The 19,601-nt window shown below is 36.5% G+C and overlaps 1 protein-coding gene across 1 annotated transcript in view; it reads right to left on the reverse strand.

Moving 5' to 3' along the window:
- The window catches only part of CNGB3 (cyclic nucleotide gated channel subunit beta 3), a 158,867-nt gene that overhangs the window by 35,253 nt on the left and 104,013 nt on the right, over positions 1–19,601 (reverse strand). Inside the window, 3 exon segments of the mRNA XM_068525484.1 lie at positions 10,784–10,881; positions 14,447–14,606; positions 18,812–18,953. Coding sequence (XP_068381585.1) covers positions 10,784–10,881; positions 14,447–14,606; positions 18,812–18,953 — 400 coding nt within the window.

A 19,601-nucleotide genomic window follows, 5' to 3' on the forward strand; every position in this document is an offset into this window, starting at 1 on the left:
GATGGCTAGAATTTAGATCCTGGTCTGATATATTCAGGTTTTAATCCTGTTTCCACTACTTATTGCTATATTTCTATGTATCTCATGCCCTCATTTTCTTAATTTGTTAAATGGGGGTGAAAATGTTACTAATCTCATAATGGTAAAATTTTACTCATATGAAACTTAACATGATGCTTAGTAAATGATAGGTATTAAAATTATGGTAATATAAGTGAATGATTATTAATATATTAACACTGACAGATAAAAATCTTTGCTGAATATTTTTCTTTTTAATAACATCTTTCATACTATTGTTAGATATTATTATTTAACTTTGCAAGCTTGTATGTTTTTCTTCCCCAACTTAATTGTCATCTTCTTAAAGGCAGCATAACTGTACATGAGACATACAAAAACAATATCTGTTAAACGAATGACTGTTCATATCCACTTCAATAGTGTAAGAAACAAATTTGATTTGTTAGAAAATGTGTCTATATTTGTTTTCTGTCTAAATAATTGTAATTTATCTATATGATAGGTTAAAGAAAAATCTGTAAATGCTTCAAAAATCTCACTTTACATAGCAATTTTGAATCTTCTGCTTTCATCAAATATTTTTATTTTTTCCTCTCAGAGCTGTTAACATGTAGCAGCTTTCCTTTTGTCTGTCCCTTAAGGGAAATTATTATTTTGCAGAGAACTAATCCTAATCAGTAGCAGAGGAAGGAGGCGGAAAAGCAAAGGACCTACCCCCAGTTTGTGGATTGGCTAATCATTCCTTTAGCAATCACAGGTTTCCATAATGATTTTAGTAGCAAACACTTGACCTAGATCCATACGAAATTTAAACCTTGGGGTTGCTTGACTGATAAGGAGAGTTAATGATTTATGATTGAAGTATTTTCAAGTAGCCATGGGTGAGAAGCATTCAGATGAACTTGAAGTTAGAATTTTAAAAATTTATTTGAGCAACTATAGCTTTTGGTTCTCTCAGATAGAAAGAAAGGCAAAAGCCAACAGGAATACCTTCTTAATACAGTCCAACAAATATTCATGAAAGCTGCTATGAGCAAGGCTTTCAACAATGCCCTTGGTGCAATCAGAGATGACAGAGAGTAAGTCTAGTTGGGATAAGGTTTTAAGTAAACAGAAAAGCTGTAATTTGTGGTAAAAGTTAATCATATCATAAGTTATCCCAGGTAAGTATCCATAAAACTTTTAAGAGGTGGGGCTTTTACTTCCATCTTGGTGTGGGGATGAGAGAGAGGGGAAGCATCAAGAAGGTGCTCGTGTGGGTGACACAATTTGAGTCATTTGAAGATGAGTATGATTTGTATCTGCAAAGATGCACAAAGGTCCTTTTAGGCATAGTGAAATGTACATTTTCTTTCCTTGTCATGTATTTGTTTTGTGCAAAGTATATAATTTTTATTTATATTTATTTTATCCCTACCATGTCTCATAGGTTATCATATTTGCTAAGGCAAATGACAAAGATTAATTTCCTTCGAAAAATTGTTATTTTGTTTTTAGTAAAAATTCTCTAAATATATGGCTCATGTGCCCTACTTCTTTTAATGCTGTCATTGATTCACAGTAATTTCATTTCAGAAACTGGTGTTCTGATCACTCAGAACTCTCTTAGGAAAAAACACAAACTTTGGCTTGATTTTAAGATTCCACCCACTAAAGAAAGTTAGTGTCCTTGATATTTCAGAGAAAATTCATTAGAAATATATTTGGCAGTTCTTAAGCTTAAACATATCTAGAATATCATTGCAATGAAGGTAACTCTCAATCATTCATATCCATGGAGAATAATAGCATTATAAATGATCAGAAAGAGAAGATTAAAAAAAAAACCCACTTACATTTACTTTCACAAGCACAGTTTGATTTTTTCGGCATTAAATTTTAATTATAATTTGTAGGCCAAAATAAAGTTTTCATTCCTTGAACAATTCCTGCTGGAATGAACTTTAATGAAAATTCCCAACTGTATTAAATTGTATTCATAGGAATTACTAATGATTTTAAATGCTGTTTTCCTATGGCAATAATTCCATAAATGTACAAAGATGTGAGTGGCAGTATTATTTTCAGTACTGAAAAAACTGGAAACAACAAAATGGCAATCTGTGGACAGGTAAAAATATTGAAGATTTGAAGGTTGCAATACCATAAAGTGGTTAAAATCAATAAATCAGTTCTCTCTCTCTCTAGATGTGATTGAATTCAACAAATAATGTGGTCTGCTCAAAAGCAAGCTATAGAATATATTCATTATGACTCCAACTATGAAAAAATCTGTACAAAATAATACTACCTGTCATTGATGTTTATATAGATAAAAAGTAAAATAAAAATGAGGATTGGAAGGATATGCTTAAAATCATCTTAGTGGCCACCTCTGAGGAGGGAGAAAGGAGAATAGAACTGGCAAGAAGAATTGACGAGACTTCAACTTTTATTAATATTAATAAAAATAAAGTAAAGCACACATCCCAAGATTGTCTGTAGGAACAAAATCCTCTTTGAGAAGGAACACATTTCATCTTTTTTCTTCTATCTTTCAGGTTAGCTCACTGGCAGAAAGCACTATAAAGAAACCCAATTAATGGAAGTGTTGGACCAAATTAGGAGATAAGCCTTAAAATAGATTGACAAACAATTAGTACTCTCCTCAGTAGAAATGCCCAAATACTTACATGGAGAGCTGTTAGCTTATGGCTTGGATTTCCTCAGAGAAAAACATTTAAACCATTATAAATATGAGTTTTTATCAATGTACTTGCATAGAATATGTATTAACTATGTAAGCAGAACATAACAGTTGTATGTAATAAAAAAATTACAATTTAAGCTTCATCAACTAAGTGATTCTTTCCCTTAATGATTTCTTTGTGGACAGGTGCCACCAGCCTTGGGGCAGCTGTGATTTATGACTAGATCCTTCCTTTCTGTATTTTGGCTTAGTGAAATCAAGTTTGCCTTATGAAGTCATTATGTTTTATGATGTATTTGAGAACAATTATCCCCTCCCTCCCCCCAAAATGACTATTTTCTTGAGATACAGTGTGCTCCATTATCGTATGATAAAAAAGAATTACATCCTAGAGCTAGCATTTTTTTCTTTATAATGCAGCTCCATTTCCTTTATAGAAGTAATTAGGAAAACTTCTGATTCACAGAAAGTCAGAGCACAGTCATTGTTTCATAAATGTTCCTTTTTTTTGTAAAGTGAGAGTACCTGTGTAAATGTCAATATTAACATTGTATTAACACAACATTTGTATTACATTTTATTTTCTTATTTTCATCTGTTTAATTCTTTCATCCTCCCTGTGATGCTTGGCATTAATTAATATATTGTTAACACTCTTGGTTTCTAGATGAGGGAACAGAGGCTCAGGCAGTCTATTGACTATTTCACTAAGGTCACACATGCAAGAGGTGTCAGAGGAAGAGACTCATCTGTGTGTGTGTGTGTGTGTGTGTTTGATCTACATTCTGAGCAACTCAAGGGCAAGATTTGTATATTAGTTGCTTCCATATGCCCAGGGTCTTGCCAGGGCATGGGGCATGCCAGGCACTAAATAAATATGGCCTGATGTATAGAATGAAATTATTAGAAATTATTCCATTTTCAACAATGGGAAATTCAGTGCTGTATAAAAACTGTGTTACAGATTTGAATAAGGCTTCTGGAGATTTCAATGAAGTTGGGAGAAATTTTATTTTTATTTAAAACATAACCTATACTTTAGATGATGGTTCCTATACCCAGGAAGTTCTTTTAATACTTGCAAGCTCTGAACGCAATTGTAAAGTTGGTAAAATTTACCTTTGGATGTTTACTTTCTCAGTCCTGAAGGATTTCTTCATTTCTAGGCTCATTCCTCCTTAAGTTCTTCGAAAAAGAACTTAAGGTATTATCAGTAATATATAACTCACTGTAACTTTAAGTCACCCTCAAGTGTAAACAGTCTTCAGGGCTCTTCTCAGCTCAGCCTTGTTTATTATAAAAGGACATGCTTTGTCCCATCTTAAACTCCATTCCCACTACGCAAGTGATGGGTAATATGTCTAGGGCAGGAATTCTGAATCCAGTTACCCATGCTAAAGTCAAATGTGATAAATAATTTTCAAGGTACTATGATGTCATAACTTATTGAATTCTAAGTGATATCAGACCCAACCTTATGCTTAACATTTGCAAACACAAGTAAAGTCATCTCCACCAAGCTTTCCTGAGAACTGACAATAATTCTATTTCTCTAGGAGCCTCAGTATCACATAGTCAAAGTGAGAAGTCACAAGTTGGATGAAACCCTGAGGATGAATCTAATCCATCTTCCTATGATCAAGCACGGCTACACACTGATTTTACCTGTGTGAGGACTCCCCTGTGACTGAATCAGTTTTATTTCTCAGTAATAGTAGCAATAATAACAATATAACTTACTATATCTGAGGTATTGAGATAAACACTTTATATGTTTTGAGTCACTGAATTATCACAGAACAGCTAAGGATGTCATCTTATTTATATAGAATTTCCCCACACTTCTGGGAGGCAGTGGAGAGCAGGGGCTATATGCATGTAGTATCTGGGGTACCCCACTAGTGCTTTGGACAGAGTAACTGCTCAGCATGTGTAGTTGAATGGAGTTCCCCTGGGTTATAAGTTTATTGTTCAAAATACTTTAAAAAGTCTAGCCACAATATTACGTTTACCACCAGGGTTAAAAATAAAGTTAAAAATGAAATGTAGTAAGCCTCCCTGTAATGCTCTGATTTCAGGCCCTTGGGAGGAAATATGTGATTAGGATGTCACTGCCAGGGGATCCTTGTGTGAGGGGAAGAAATAATTTTGCCATTCTCATTTCATTCCTGGCTCAGTCTGCCACTCACATACAAAATTCTTTCTCCACATATTTCCTATCACTGAAGTCACAGCCTTTCCAGGCTCTACTTGCCATATAATGACAATGAGTCACAGATCCCAGTGAGGTGTCCTGTTTGGGATGGGTTCTCCATTTTTACTAAAGCAGCGTATTGTGCTTTCCTTGACAGACTGGTGGTACCAACATTCCCATTTTGGTGTCTTTCCTTTCCTACCATTAAGCAGGGCGCTCTTTTTGTTTCTAAAGGATGCAATTTAAATTCTAGACACTAGGTGGCGCAACAGAACTTTTATTAAATTTTCTCCTATTTCTGGTAATTTAGTGGTAGAGGCAAAATGTGACTTCCCTAGCATTTAATTTGATAAAACATATTTAAAAATCAACATAAAAATAATAAATCATCAGAAATGAGGGGAAATTGCCCAACCTCATAGAAATGAATCACTCCTTATTAGGTTAATACTTGAGCTTGGGCTGGAAAAACACGCGATCTGAAAGGAAGAGAATTATTTTTGTGAAAAAATTTTAAAAATGACTATTCATCTCTAAGCTCTTTAGAAACTCTGATCACCCCATGTAGAAGCAGCAGGTCTTACTAATTAACCATAGTTGAATGAAGCAAAGTTTTAGTGAAATTCTGTGACTTTAATTCTACCTGCTTTGTTTAAGAGGGAGAAAAAAACACATGAGATTCAAGGTCTTTTCTTAGTAGGAGAATAGCAAAGTGTGTGTGAATTTAGATATCTGGTGTGAAACTAACTGGCATGCCAAGTCTAAGTCTGTGAAAACCACCAAAGTATGGCCTTGAGCTTACATTGTTTTTTGACTCTAGGGAAAATTCTCAGCGTCTTATCACTTATCCAGACAGGGCTGGTGGAGAACTGAAAGGTGGCTTCACTGAGTGGTTAAGATTGTAGACTGTAGCATAAGAAAAATCAGTGCTCAAACCCAGTCCCATTGCTTCTAGCTCTTTGGCCTCAGTCAGGTAAGTAGTTTGTACTTTCCGGAAAATGGGCGTGGGGGGTTGGTCATAAACCTTTTCTCAGAGGCTTGCTGTGAGAATTAATTGACAGAAGGTAACAAAGAAGAAAACACAGTGTAGCACACAATGAGAGCTCAGTAAATAGTAGCTATTAGTTTTGAGAAGATACATGTATCAATTTTAAAATTTGGGGGACTTCCTTGGTGGTCCAGTGGTTAGGACTTGGCACTTTCACTGCCGTCGCCCTGCGTTCAATCCCTGGTCAGGGAATTAAGATCCTAAAAGTCATAGAGTGCGGCCAAAAAAAAAAAGAGAAAAAAAAAAAATTGGGCTTAGCAACAGCTTGGTTTCTTTGTCAATTATATTCCATACAGCTTGACAATGTTTGGGGGCTGTACTGGTTAACTTTATGTGTCAACTTGGCTAGGCCATGGTACTCAGATATTTGGTCAAATACAAGTCTAAATCTCATTGTGAAGGTATTTTTTAGTTAAGATTAACACTTAAATCAGTAGACTTTCAGTAAAGCAGGGTACGCTCCATTATGTGGGTCAGCCTCATCCAATCAGTTGAAGGCCTTAAGAGAAAAAAGTCTGAAGTTCCCTGAGGAAGAGGGAATTCTGCTTCTAGACTGTCTTTGGACTTGAGCTGCAACATTAACACTTCCCAGGGTCTCCAACATGCTGACCTGTCCTGAAGGTTTTAGACCTGTCAGTCCTCATGATTGCATGAGACATTCTTTAAAATAAATCTCTCTCTCTCTCTATATATATATATACACACACATATCTCATTGATTCTGTTTCTCTGGAGTACCCTGACTAATACAGGGGCCATGTGAGCATTGGGTATAGCAAGGTATATGGTGACAATACTGGGAATGAAGGATCATGGACAGTATGGACCTCCTTCATGTAACCTTGTCCATATTATAATTTGTGATACTCCAGCATTACTTACATTACTTTTGTTAAAGCATTAGGATACTCACTGTTCCACTAATATATAAACAAGTTTCACAAGGCTAAAAGGAAAGAAGTATAAGCACATTGTCTTTTTTGGAGTTTTAAAAATTGAATACAATGCACAATTAAAGTTACAGACATATTTCTGGAAAAACTGAAGCAAGTTTATTTAGCATAGAATTATTATCTGGTGCTGCATTGCAAACAAATTCTACTATATCTGTATCCCTTCACAAATTTACAAAATGGAGAAAAGTCCTTGTGAAATTTTTGACTGAAGGTCCAAGATATAAACTTAAAATATTCTTTAGGACATCTTAAACTAGGTATTTGTGAGTTAAATGATTTTCAAGTACCTTTAATTTATCCTAATCCTGAAGATTGGAAAGACACAAAGCATGCCTGCTAGCCTCCAATCTTGGTGTCAGATCTCTCTGTCTCTGTCTGTCTCTCTCTCTGTCTCTTTTTTCTGTCTCTTTCTCTCTCTCTTCCTGCCTGCCTGCCTTTTAAAGATATGGAAGATTCATTTTCAGGGAGAATTCAAGATATGGAGGCTCTCAGCAGTTGAGTCACCTTTCTTTATTATCCCTGGATATTCTGATCTCTTCAAAGTTTCCCCATTTTTTGTCTTTATAAAACTGAAATCTGTGCTGTCAGTTTCCTCCTTTCCAGCTTCCTTGGCCTATAGGATTGGGCCCACACACTATAGCCTGGCTCCAGTTGACCTTTCTAGATTCATCTTTTGTTGTCACCCCATGCTTTGGTCCTAATGAGTGATAATGAGGCTCCTGCCCAGGAGCCTCCCCCTTTTCACTCTGAAGCTTCCTGGGCATCCTCTGGGCACACACGCTCCAAAGGTTTCCTCCTTTGTGCCTCAGCCCCTTGAGGCCATAGGTGGCTCTCAGTGAATGGTGACTGAATCAGAAGCAACACGAGTCAACTGGGTATAATTTATGAGGTAAGCATATAAGATCCCTAGTCAGCATATTTCCTCCCTAAGAAAATAGCAGATTTGTACAAACCACTAAGACTGTCTTAGCAAGATTTAGAAAAGAAATAAATTTAGAAAGCTTCCATACCTGCTTATTTTCTACTTCATTTGGCTTTAGGTAAAAAAATAATTTTTTCATTTAACAGAAATATAAATGGAAATGGTTTCTTTCTGGAAGGAGCTACATCTTTAATGGAAACGTCAGGAAAGAATGAATCTATGTTTATGTACGTTAGCAACATGTGAAGGTTTAACATTTTTTTCTCAATCAGATGCTGCTGATTTTATGGATTTCCAAAAATATATGTAAAAACAAAGGAAAAAACTCTGAGGCTGAAAACTGACAACTTCCCAGATCAGAGATAATCCCATAAAAGTCACTGGTATATAATTTAAAGCTTTTGTTTTCTTTAAAATGTAGCTGGTTCTCACTTATTCTCATTTATTCTCAATTAAGCTAGTCCTTAAGTTGTAAAAAGTTTTATAGCATTTAAAAATACTGTTAATTTAGCCTTGTGGCTTTCATACCTTTTTTGACCATAACTTATAGTAACAAAGACATTTACATTGTGCCCAGTACACACATAGATATGTATATGTGTATTAAAAATATAAATAACTGAAACAAAAATTTTGTAATACAATGCTTACCCTTACTTATGTGTGAGGCACTCTGATATTTTCTTGTCTATTTTATATGCTGTTTGTGACCCATTTAATTGAATTCATGATCCCTAAATGAATTGCAAGCTGCAGCTTGAAAACCATTTATCTAGATGAACCTGTTAACCAAGGTAGAAATCCCTTTCCCAGTCTCCCTGGTGGAAGATCAGAAAACTGCTTGAATACATTCCGTGGTGCTTCTCCCTCACCAGAGCTTCCACTGTGGCACTCGCACTAGAAATTGGGAACCACTTTCCAATTAGGAAACTACGTTCCTATAATCTCCAGGAATTGACCCCAGGGCATCCTCCCTCCCATCCCCTCTCTTCCTTCCTAAGGCCGTTTAGGACACTGTATGGTAACCTAACATTGAGGGTGACTCTGCCTAACCATTTTACCATACAGCGTTTGCTTCTTCATCTTGCCCAAAATGGTATCGATTACGTTATTTTCAAGGCATATCTTTCTGTCTGGGTTACATAACAGGGGATAATATCTAGTCCCTAGCTTAAAATCCATCAATATGTTGATTTGCCCAAATTTATGGCTCCAGCTTGGACCTCTCCCTTAAACTCAGATTTATTTACCAAACTGCCTACATGACATTCCATCTGAAGTCTAACTCTCACCTCAAACCAACACATCCAAAAACAGTCTATTTCTACCCTCCTCACCCTACACTTACTCTAAAATTTCCTATTTTGCAAATGGTATCTTTGTTCTTCCTGTTCCTCAGCTTAAATCCTGAAACATCCTTCATTTCTGTCTCTCTCTCCCTTCACAAAATCAAACAGCAAAAACTGTGGGCTCTTCCTTTGAATACATCCAATGTTTGGCCACTTTTTAACTCTGCTCCTACTATTCTGGGTCTGATCACCATCATCCCTATAGATGTCTATAGATGTTATCCCTCTTTGGCCTCCCTGACTTCCATATTTGCTTCCATGGTCTACTCTCCAGAGTAGGAAAAAATCCCTTTCAAACAGATCTCAAGTAGATCATCTTCTGCTCAAGATCGTTAGTGGGTTTTGCATCTCAGAGTACAATCCAAATTTTATGCTACAGCCTCCAAAGCCCTCCATTAACTTGCCCCCTGACTCATCCTTCCTGTTTTTACTTTCCTCTGACTACTCTTGCTTTACATCACTTTGCCTTTGCTCCAGCCTCCCAGATCAGGGCTTCATCTTGTCCATCCTCCTGTAATATTCCCTCTCTGTCCATCCCTCCTTTCCCACTCCCAATATCTGCATGGCTCACTCCCTTGCATCCTGCAGTCCTCTGCCCAGATGCTCAACTGCACTTCATTAGAGCAGACCTTTCATGCCCAGTACCTCCCTCATCCTCTTTAATCTGTTTAATTTTGTTCATAGCATTATCACCTTCACACATATTATATATTTATTTTTCATTCCTGTCTTTTGGAATTTAAGCCCCATGTGTTCAAGTATTTGTTTTTAGAAGTTGAATTCCTAGTGGCTAAAATGGTGCCTGGAACATAGTAGGAACTTAATAAATGTTCGTTGAATGAATTAATTAAATAGATGAATCAGTGAATGCCACACACAGAATAAGTGTTAGGTGAGAAAAACTTCCATATCGTATAATGCATTGAGAAGAGGGCAGAAAATTAAAAACATTCAAAACATTAAAATTTTCTTTGCTATACATTTTTTCTTTTAAAAAAACCCTCTAAATTTGAATTTGGCCATGTAAAAGATCTAAATCCTAAGCATTTATATTGGAGACATGATTAGGCATGATTCTCTGACTGTCAGGCCAATCCAGAGCTAATCTGGGACCTGATTTGCCATGCATTGCCAAGGCGTATTCGTAAATGGGAGATGACATGTGTAGTAGCAAAGACATAGAGCTGTAGAATTTAATTATATTTAAATTAATGCAAGAAGACCTTGAAGAACTCTTCTTCTTTGACACCAGTTAGGAGAGAGAGGCTTCTAAAGAACAAGTCATCTGCTGAAGAGAGAGCCATAGTTTATTTGACTCTAATTTCACATAAATTCTCCAGATTATTTTGATGTTGTAAACATAAAGGCAAAAAAACAATAAATGCTGTATTCAGCAAGAGCTTTTTTTGTTTGTTTGTTTGTTTTTTTTTCAATAAGAATAATAGTTTATTTTATATCAGAAACAAAGGAGGACAGATGACAGGGAGACAATATAGTGTAAATGCTCAAAGAACAAATTATCAACCAAGAATTCAGCAAGAGCTTTGATTTTTACAGAGAAATTGATATGGTGCCTTCCTATGAACTGAAAAAACACTTGCCTTGAACAAGTCGACTTTGCTGATGATGCTGAAGTTCACATCAATGGTGAGGGCTAACTGCATTGTAGTTGGCAGTGTCTCAAGTAGGTTGGATTCATCTTCATAAAGATAAACACATCAATCCATAAAGGAGAATAATTAAGGAAAAAACATCAAAGTTCAAGGACAATTAAAAAAATAAAGGAAACAAAATGTCAACTCTTTTTATAAACAGCTGCATCACAGTCTATATTTTCATTGCTTCTATTGGACGTACATACTTCCCATAATAGCACTATTACCTTCATGAAAGGAAAGAAGTATTTTCAATATTGGTGACATAATAGTTCTGAATAATTCCAGAATTCTTTGTTTGCTGAAATTTTAAAGCTTAGTGATGATGGGACAAAGGCTAGCGAACAAACTGGGATGGGAAAAGGATCTAGTTCCTGTCTTCTGATTCTGCAGACCAGCCCTAACATCCTAAGGATGGCAAAGAATAATGAATACCGTGTAGCTTACAGAGTTCTGTCATGATCTTATTGGACCCTCATGACAACCCTAAAGATAAGTATTCTTATTTCTACTTTCCGGAAAGAAGAAACAAAAGGGGAACTGAAACTCAGAGAGGCTGTAAGTGACTTACTCATCTGTGCATAAGTGGTGGGTGGCTGAGCTGGGAATGGAATCTAAAGAAGAAATCTGTTAAGTGAGTAAATTCAAATTATTGTTATTTACTTACTTATTAACTCAATGTAGTATGTGAATACATTAAAGATTTTTCTACATGTGAATTAAATGATGGGTCTTCAGGCTGATAAAATGGTCCATGAATAAAACTGCCCATTTTTAGTCTACAGTATATTATGGGTTTCTGAGAGCTGATTACTTTTGATGTTTTCTTGCATCCATTTAGAAAAGAAAAAAATTTCTATACTATATCCTTATTTTGATTCCAACCTTGATTCTAAATATGAAAATCTTTTCTATAAAAACACAGCTCCTTGTTTCCAAGGGCTGTTTGTCTCTAGTTCCTTCCTAAATGAAGGAGTTGGAGCAGTGTCCACAGGGAGAGAGGGAAAGAGCCTGTTACTGCCCCTCTTCCTCCTCTTCCTCTCTGCTTGAGATGCCTGCAGGAATAGCTGTGTGTGTTTAAGAAAAAAGTTTGTTGTTTTTGTCATTTAGATTCAGGAAGAGGTTCTAAACCTGTGGTTGGAACCTCTTAAGACTGGCAGAAAGGAGAAGATAAGGTCCTACCATCAACAACCAGTGATTCTTATCTGCTTCTAAGAAACTTTGTGTTTTTTTGTTTGTTTTGTTTTTTTTTTCTAAATTTTATTTTATTTATTTTTTTATACAGCAGGTTCTTATTAGTTATCCATTTTATACATATTAGTGTATATATGCCAATCCCAAGCTCCCAATTCATCACACCACCACCACCAGCGCCCTGCTACTTTCCCCCCTTGGTGTCCATACGTTTGTTCTCTACAGCTGTGTCTCAGTTTCTGCCCTGCAAACTGGTTCATCTGTACCATTTTTCTAGGTTCCACATACATGCATTAATATACGATATTTGTTTTTCTCTTTATGACTTATTTCACTCTGTATGACAGTCTCTAGATCCATCCACGTCTCAACAAATGACTCAATTTCGTTCCTTTTTATGGCTGAGTAATATTCCATTGTATATACGTACCACAACTTCTTTATCCATTCGTCTGTCGATGGGCATTTAGGTTGCTTCCATGACCTGGCTATTGTAAATAGTGCTGCAATGAACATTGGGGTGCATTTGTCTTTTTGAATTACGGTTTTCTCTGGGTATATGCCCAGTAGTGGGATTGCTGGATCATATGGTAATTCTATTTTTAGTTTTTTAAGGAACCTCCATGTTGTTCTCCATAGTGGCTCTATCAATTTACATTCCCACCAACAGTGCAAGAGGGTTCCCTTTTCTCCACACCCTCTCCAGCATTTGTTGTTTGTAGATTTTCTGATGATGCCCATTCTAACTGGTGATACCTCATTGTAGTTTTGATTTTCATTTCTCTAATAATTAGTGATGTTAAGCAGCTTTTCATGTGCTTCTTGGCCATCTGTATGTCTTCTTTGGAGAAATGTCTATTTAGGTCTTCTGCCCGTTTTTGGATTGGGTTGTTTGTTTCTTTAATATTGAGCTGCATGAGCTGTTTATATATTCTGGAGATTAATCCTTTGTTGATTCATTTGCAAATATTTTCTCTCATTCTGAGGGTTGTCTTTTTGTCTTGTTTGTAGTTTCCTTTGCTGTGCAGAAGCTTTTAAGTTTCATTAGGTCCCATTTGTTTATTTTTGTTTTTATTTCCATGACTCTAGGAGGTGGATCAAAAAAGATCTTGCTGTGATTTATGTCAAAAAGTGTTCTTCCTATGTTTTCCTCTAAGAGTTTTATAGTGTCCTGTCTTACATTTAGGTCTCGAATCCATTTTGAGTTTATTTTTGTGTATGGTGTTAGGGAGTGTTCTAATTTCATTCTTTTACATGTAGCTGTCCAGTTTTCCCAGCACCACTTATTGAAGAGGCTGTCTTTTCTCCATTGTATATCCTTGCTTCCTTTGTCATAGATTAGTTGACCATAGGTGCGTGGGTTTATCTCTAGGCTTTGTATCCTGTTCCCTTGATCTATATTTCTGTTTTTGTGCCAGTACCATATTGTCATGATTACTGTAGCTTTGTAGTATAGTCTGAAGTCAGGGAGTCTGATTCCTCCAGCTCACTTTTTCTTTCTCAAAATTGCTTTGGCATTCGGAGTCTTTTGTGTTTCCATACAAATTGTGAAATTTTTTGTTCTAGTTCTGTAAAAAATGCCATTGGTAATTTGATAGGGATTGCATTGAATCTGTAGATTGCTTTGGATAGTATAGTCATTTTCACAATATTGATTCTTCCAATTTGGGATTCGCATTGTAATTTGCATTCTGAGGGCAGTAGCTTTATTGGCTTCTCAGTAGCACTAATTCCTATTTTTATATGGTGAGGAGCAAACTAAAAGTTGAATCTGATTATTGTCAGCTAGCACATTATCTTTACCTCACTTTACATCTTTAGTAAACATTATTTTTAACTCCAGTGTTATAGTCCTAATAGTAGACACCACGAATGATTAAGGGTCTCTTAGAGGAGACCTGTAGCAGGTTGAAAGTGGCTTGAAAGATTGCTGTTCTGAGCACTCACTGTGCTCTGGGAAGAGGATGATATCGCAGAGGGAGCAAGGGTTTAGAGGAGAACAGGTGCATGTCTCAGTTCCATTTAGGCCATTTGCCTAAGGCCTCTGTGTCCTTGGCCAATTTTTTCAGTTAGGAGCTTCTATTTCCTTGTCTCCTAAGGGGGGGTTGATGACACCAAATTTTCCCCATTTTTTTTTTTTTTTGATGAAGATTATATGAGCTAATGGGCATAATATCTAGCATCTGGTGAGCACTGAATAAAATTTAGCCTTTGCTCTTGAAGGATTTGCATAACCCGTAAGTTATGTCTGAATATTTAAGGAAAAAAAGCCCGTGGTATTAAATTAATGCTTTAAAGATTATTTGGTTGTTTCCCAATCTTTTTCAAACCCAATTAGTTGCCACTGCTACCTTATAGGATTTTCATTATAGGACATGTTTTACAGGGTTTTAGTCAATAATTTGCCATGCTTACCTAGCATTCTTCAAGACTCCCATGCATATTCATACCAAGTCCTGACCCGATTCTGCACAATCTTAGGAATGGAGTAAGTGTTCATGTAGGCAACGGTATGATCCATGCAGATGCGGAAGTTGTTCTGATTGGCTGTAGCTGCCCCAATTACATCTTGCATCTAAAACCACAAACATGGTCACTCCACACCCAGCAGAGGAACTAGCAGAGTTACTATAAGCCCAGTTGAATTAAGAGTTCTCACATGATACATTCTATTCTAATCCCTGACTACTTGATTTTTAACACACTGATATTGGGTCCTACTTTCAGCCATTTACCTATAAGATATTAGGCAAATCATATCCTCTTTCTGACCCAATAAGGACAATAGAACCTGTTTTACCTACCATGTGAGGTTTTTGTGAGGATTCAGTCACATAATGCATGTGACTGCACCCAATCTTCTTTGCAAACTTTTATATTACTGCAAAGATGTTAGTTGATATTTTAAAAATTATATAGCTGTGCTTATGCAAGAAATGTGCAAAGAAAGTTGAGCAATTACCTGGCAGAACGGCTAGTCCATTTTGGTGAGTCTCGCTTAGAAAGCATCCTTCATAGATTTTGCAGTGTGGCTGGCTATATAGACTCAATTCATCACGAAATTGCAACCTCTATACTTCCCTTTGTGTTGTTTAGACAGATAAGATCAAATCTCATTATGCTTAAGGCATAGTATTCAGCAGAAGTTGAAATGTGCTGAAATTACTGAAGCATCATCATCTACTGCTGTGACAATACTTAAGGAACTGTCAGGTTTTACTTAGCCATGAAAACCCACTCTAGGTTAAAAGCTGATCTTTAAGGTCTCAGCACAGAAAAGATATATAGCTTGACTCTTCCTCTCACATAGAGGGAAGCAAGTGGTTGTAAATTTGCTTTGACTGTGGGTTTATAATACTGAGGAAAACCTGGGCCTCACTTTTGCTCATTCATTCTAGTAGCTTAGCCTTTTCTGCTTATGGAAAAACTACTCATTCTTTGAGATCTAGATCAAATGGCTCTTTTATTGTGATGCCTTCCTCAGTTTCCATTTCAGAGTTAATAGGTTCTCATACTTGTCGAAAGTGTCTGCCCGAGGAGCTATGCAGAGAGTCAAACTGGATACTTTTTTAGTTTCTAACCTACTCTTCCAGGGCTATTCTTCAACCACCTCAGTTCCTAGATCTCCTTTTTCCAAGCCATTTCTGACAGATGATGAACATTACCCAGTCACCTAAGGCCTTGAGAATTGGGATATCAGAGATTGGGTTGGGAGATCTAATAGAGTTTTAAATTGGGATCCAAGGACAATTCAAAGCATTATTGATCAGTGTTGGGGGCGGAGAATTTGTAGTGAGAGTAATCTGAATGTTTTATGTGCAATGCTGAATTTTGATGGTGCAGGTGAAGAAGACATATATTCTATGATGTGTGTTCCAGATTAGAGGAAGAAAATGTCAGTCTCTATGAGTTGTATGTGAGAATAGAATATTGCAGTTAAAATGAGATGATCACATCCAGGGTGTAGTTCTTGGGGTGGTTATATGCGGGAATTTTGAACAAGTGGAGGTTTTGTCCAGGGCTTTCTTACTTTCATTTCTAACTGTTCTCCTTCTCAGCATCTTTTATTCACTGTGAGAGTTAAGGCACAAATCTCTATCTCCTGCCTCAATCTTTCTTTTTGGCTCTAGTCCTACATTTTTAGCGGCTTGATATTTCTTCTTGTTCCTTGGATCCTCAAAGTCACTGTAAAGGCAGGTGCAGTGTGGTGTATAAAGCAGCCCTTTCAAACTTTCATGTGCATATGAATCACCTGAAGATCCTATTAAAATGCAAATTCTGACTCAGTAGGTAAGGGATGAGGCCTGAATTTTGAATTTCCCAGGTGATGCTTCTACTGTTAGTCCAAAGACCACTTTGAATGGAATTTTAACTGGAGCTGGACATAGTTTTTAATCTTGTAAAAATTTCCTTGGACATAGTAAGTGCTAAATACATGTTAGATTTTACTATTTTTATCAATATGATATGGCCTTATCATATGACCATGAATTACATGTATGAATTAGGGTTGCCTCTTAATCTCTTTAAACTGGGGTTGACTCAACTTCAAAACTGAGAAAACATTGAAGGGGATCTGGCTACCTCACATATATTTTATAAAAATATATTAAATAATATTATTTTTGCCATTTATATTCAAATTAATTGTATTTCTCTATAAACAAGCTTCCTATTTTCTTTTTAATATTTATTTATTTATTTATTCATTCATTTGGTTGCACCGGGTCTTAGTTGCGGCAGGCAGGCTCCTTAGTTGTGGCATGCATGTGGGGGGAATCGAACCCAGGCCCCCTGCATTGGGAGCATGGAGTCTTATCCATTGCACCACCAGGGAAGTCCCCACCAGCTTCCTATTTTCAATCACTGTTAATGTAATCTCCCCAGGCATTAAGATTATAATTTGTGCTTATAGTTTTTAACTGCTTGGTGTTCATTTTCCAAACCTAAACATTTTCTAAATAGAGTTTCCTTTACAGTCTCTCTCTCTCTACTCAATTACCATGTTCAGGCTGAAGTTGCCATATCCTTGAGCACCTGTATTAACCATGTTTTTTATTTTCTGTATTTTGATTCTTTGATTTCTGGGACTATCCCTCCCAGAGTTAACTGATTCCTAAAGATAGCAAACTACTGGGAGTGTGCCTTTCATATGCAAAATAGCCAAACCTGAGCCCATACTCCCAACAACCTTCTTTATTGAGCTCTCATATTCTAGGCTACTATCCACCCGCCCCAATTACTCCAGGGCCAGGTACCAGGCAACTAGAGACAGTCCCTACACCCCCAGAGCCTGCTGAAATTATCCGAACTGGCCAATCTTAAACCCCTTTACCCTGCTTGATCAGTTCCTTTCCTTGTGCCTCCTTATGTAGCCCTATTGGCAAGGTGTGACCCCCTCTTCTTGGATCTGTTTGTATAACAGATCATCTTTTCAATGTAAATGGTCTCCTGATCTGTTGGCCTCACCATCCATAAATGATAATAAAACCTACATTTTAAAACTGTATGACCCTTCCAATTTATATTATATTTGATTAATCTTCCTTAAATCTCTTATTTGTTAAAAATCCTTCCCTGGCTGATTTCCCACTGCCCTTAGGATAAAGTTCAACATCTTTAATTTAACATTCAGAGCCCTTAAAATATCTTGTCCTTACATACATCTCTAACCTTATTTATAGGTGTCCTTCACTCCCGTCGTTCTGGTACTTTTTCTGTTTTCTCAAACATATCTTGCGCTTTATCATTATCTTTCACACACTGTTTCTGATTGATTGAACTATCTGTCTATAACTACTGAATCCTATCTGGTTTTTAAAATACATTCTCCTCTATGAAACCTCCTGGGAAGCTCCCCTTTTTGACCTAATACAGAGCTTTCAAACTCTCCTCTGGAACTTACCAAGGATAGCAGCCCCTTGACATTCATGGATGTAGGATTTGAGTTCTATTTGTGGTCAACTTCAAATGTTATAATGAATAGTTTTCATTGCTAAATTTTGTTAAAGCATGAGTTTTATTCATACCACTGTCAGTGTGGTGAGTGGGAACCAATAATTTATCTAGTGGTAATAATCATTTTGTGATTTTGTCTATTTACCTCATACACAAATCTCAACATGGCTTTTGCTCTCAGACGTATAATATGTAAGGTGCCTTACAAGGAAGTATAACTTCTAAAGATGCTATGCTGCGAGCTTTTTATTTCTTGTGAATCTGGGAATTTACAAAGGTGTTGGGCTCTATCCCTTGCAAATGGCAAATACCTTGCAATAGAGTTATTTGGGTATTTGTTTTACTTTCTTACTAGACTGTGATTCCTTGAGAATAAGGCAAGGAGATACCATAATAAACATTTATGAACCAATGATTTTTTAATTAAATTAATTTAGACGGCATTTGGTAGCCTCTGGTTTAAATGACTTTTTAAGTTGATTTTAAGCCAGGGATTTTATGACAATATTTGAAGTTTAAGTAAAAAAAGAGAGCTTCTAAAGTTTTCAGGAAACACCAAGTAAGAAGTTAACTTAGAAACGTGACTCTCTGAGAGTCTAACCCAACACTCATTGTGTACAAGTCTTCTGAAAAATTTGATGGTTTAAAAATTGAAAGGCAATGTTGATCCATTTACATCCCCATTCAATTCATCAAAATAGATGGAAATTAGTAAAAAAACACCAGATAGATTTTGATTTTTTCTCTGTAAAGTTTATAAAGACTTGTTAGACTTTCAAAAATGACAGCATTGTGTATCCAGGGATTCACGTCTCAGTTTACCTGACCAATTAAGCTGGAGAACACAAAAACTCCAGAAAAAAAATTCAACAGTTGAAAGACAATTTCAAATGAAGTTTGTGGTTCTGGAAGGCCCCCAATGGTAATTAAAGTTCGAACTGCCCAATAATAACATCTCAGATACCTGTGAAAAGAGGAGATATACATTTTGCTCTTTACTATAACAGTAAAATGACACTATGCTTGGAATTATAGATTACTACAAGATTTTAACACATTTCCTGCTAATCAAGATTTTCTTTCTGTAGGCAGCATTAGCAAATACCATGTATACTAATGTAAACTTCCTTTTTAATGTAAACTTCTTGATAAACATCGTGAAATGACTAAACAAACCCAAGGGGGGTATTTACTAGCTGTTCCACTTATTTCTCGCTGCAAAGCAAATCATCCTAAAGTTTAGTGGTATAAAACAACAACTATTTTACTAGGCTTATCATATTGTGGGTCAGGTATTTTGTAAGAAGCCCCCCAGAGATGGCTCATCCATGCTCTATGATGAGTGGACCCTCAGGTGACTTGAATAGTTAGAGACAACTGGGAGGACTTGATTGAGGCCAAAGTTCGGAGGACTTGGTTCTAACTGTTGACTGGGTGCCTCTCTTCTCCATGTTGTATCTGTTTGGAATGCCCAGGGTATCTTCTCTCACAGTCTGATCTTGGGCTGGAATGGTTGGAACAGCTGGGGCTGGCTGGATATTTTCATTGGGTCTCTCCATATGACTAGCTTGGGCTTCCTTACAGCATGGAAGTCTTTGGGTAGATGTACTTT

This window comes from Eschrichtius robustus, chromosome 17 (genome assembly GCF_028021215.1).
Source record: "Eschrichtius robustus isolate mEscRob2 chromosome 17, mEscRob2.pri, whole genome shotgun sequence".
Lineage (NCBI taxonomy): Eukaryota > Metazoa > Chordata > Mammalia > Artiodactyla > Eschrichtiidae > Eschrichtius > Eschrichtius robustus.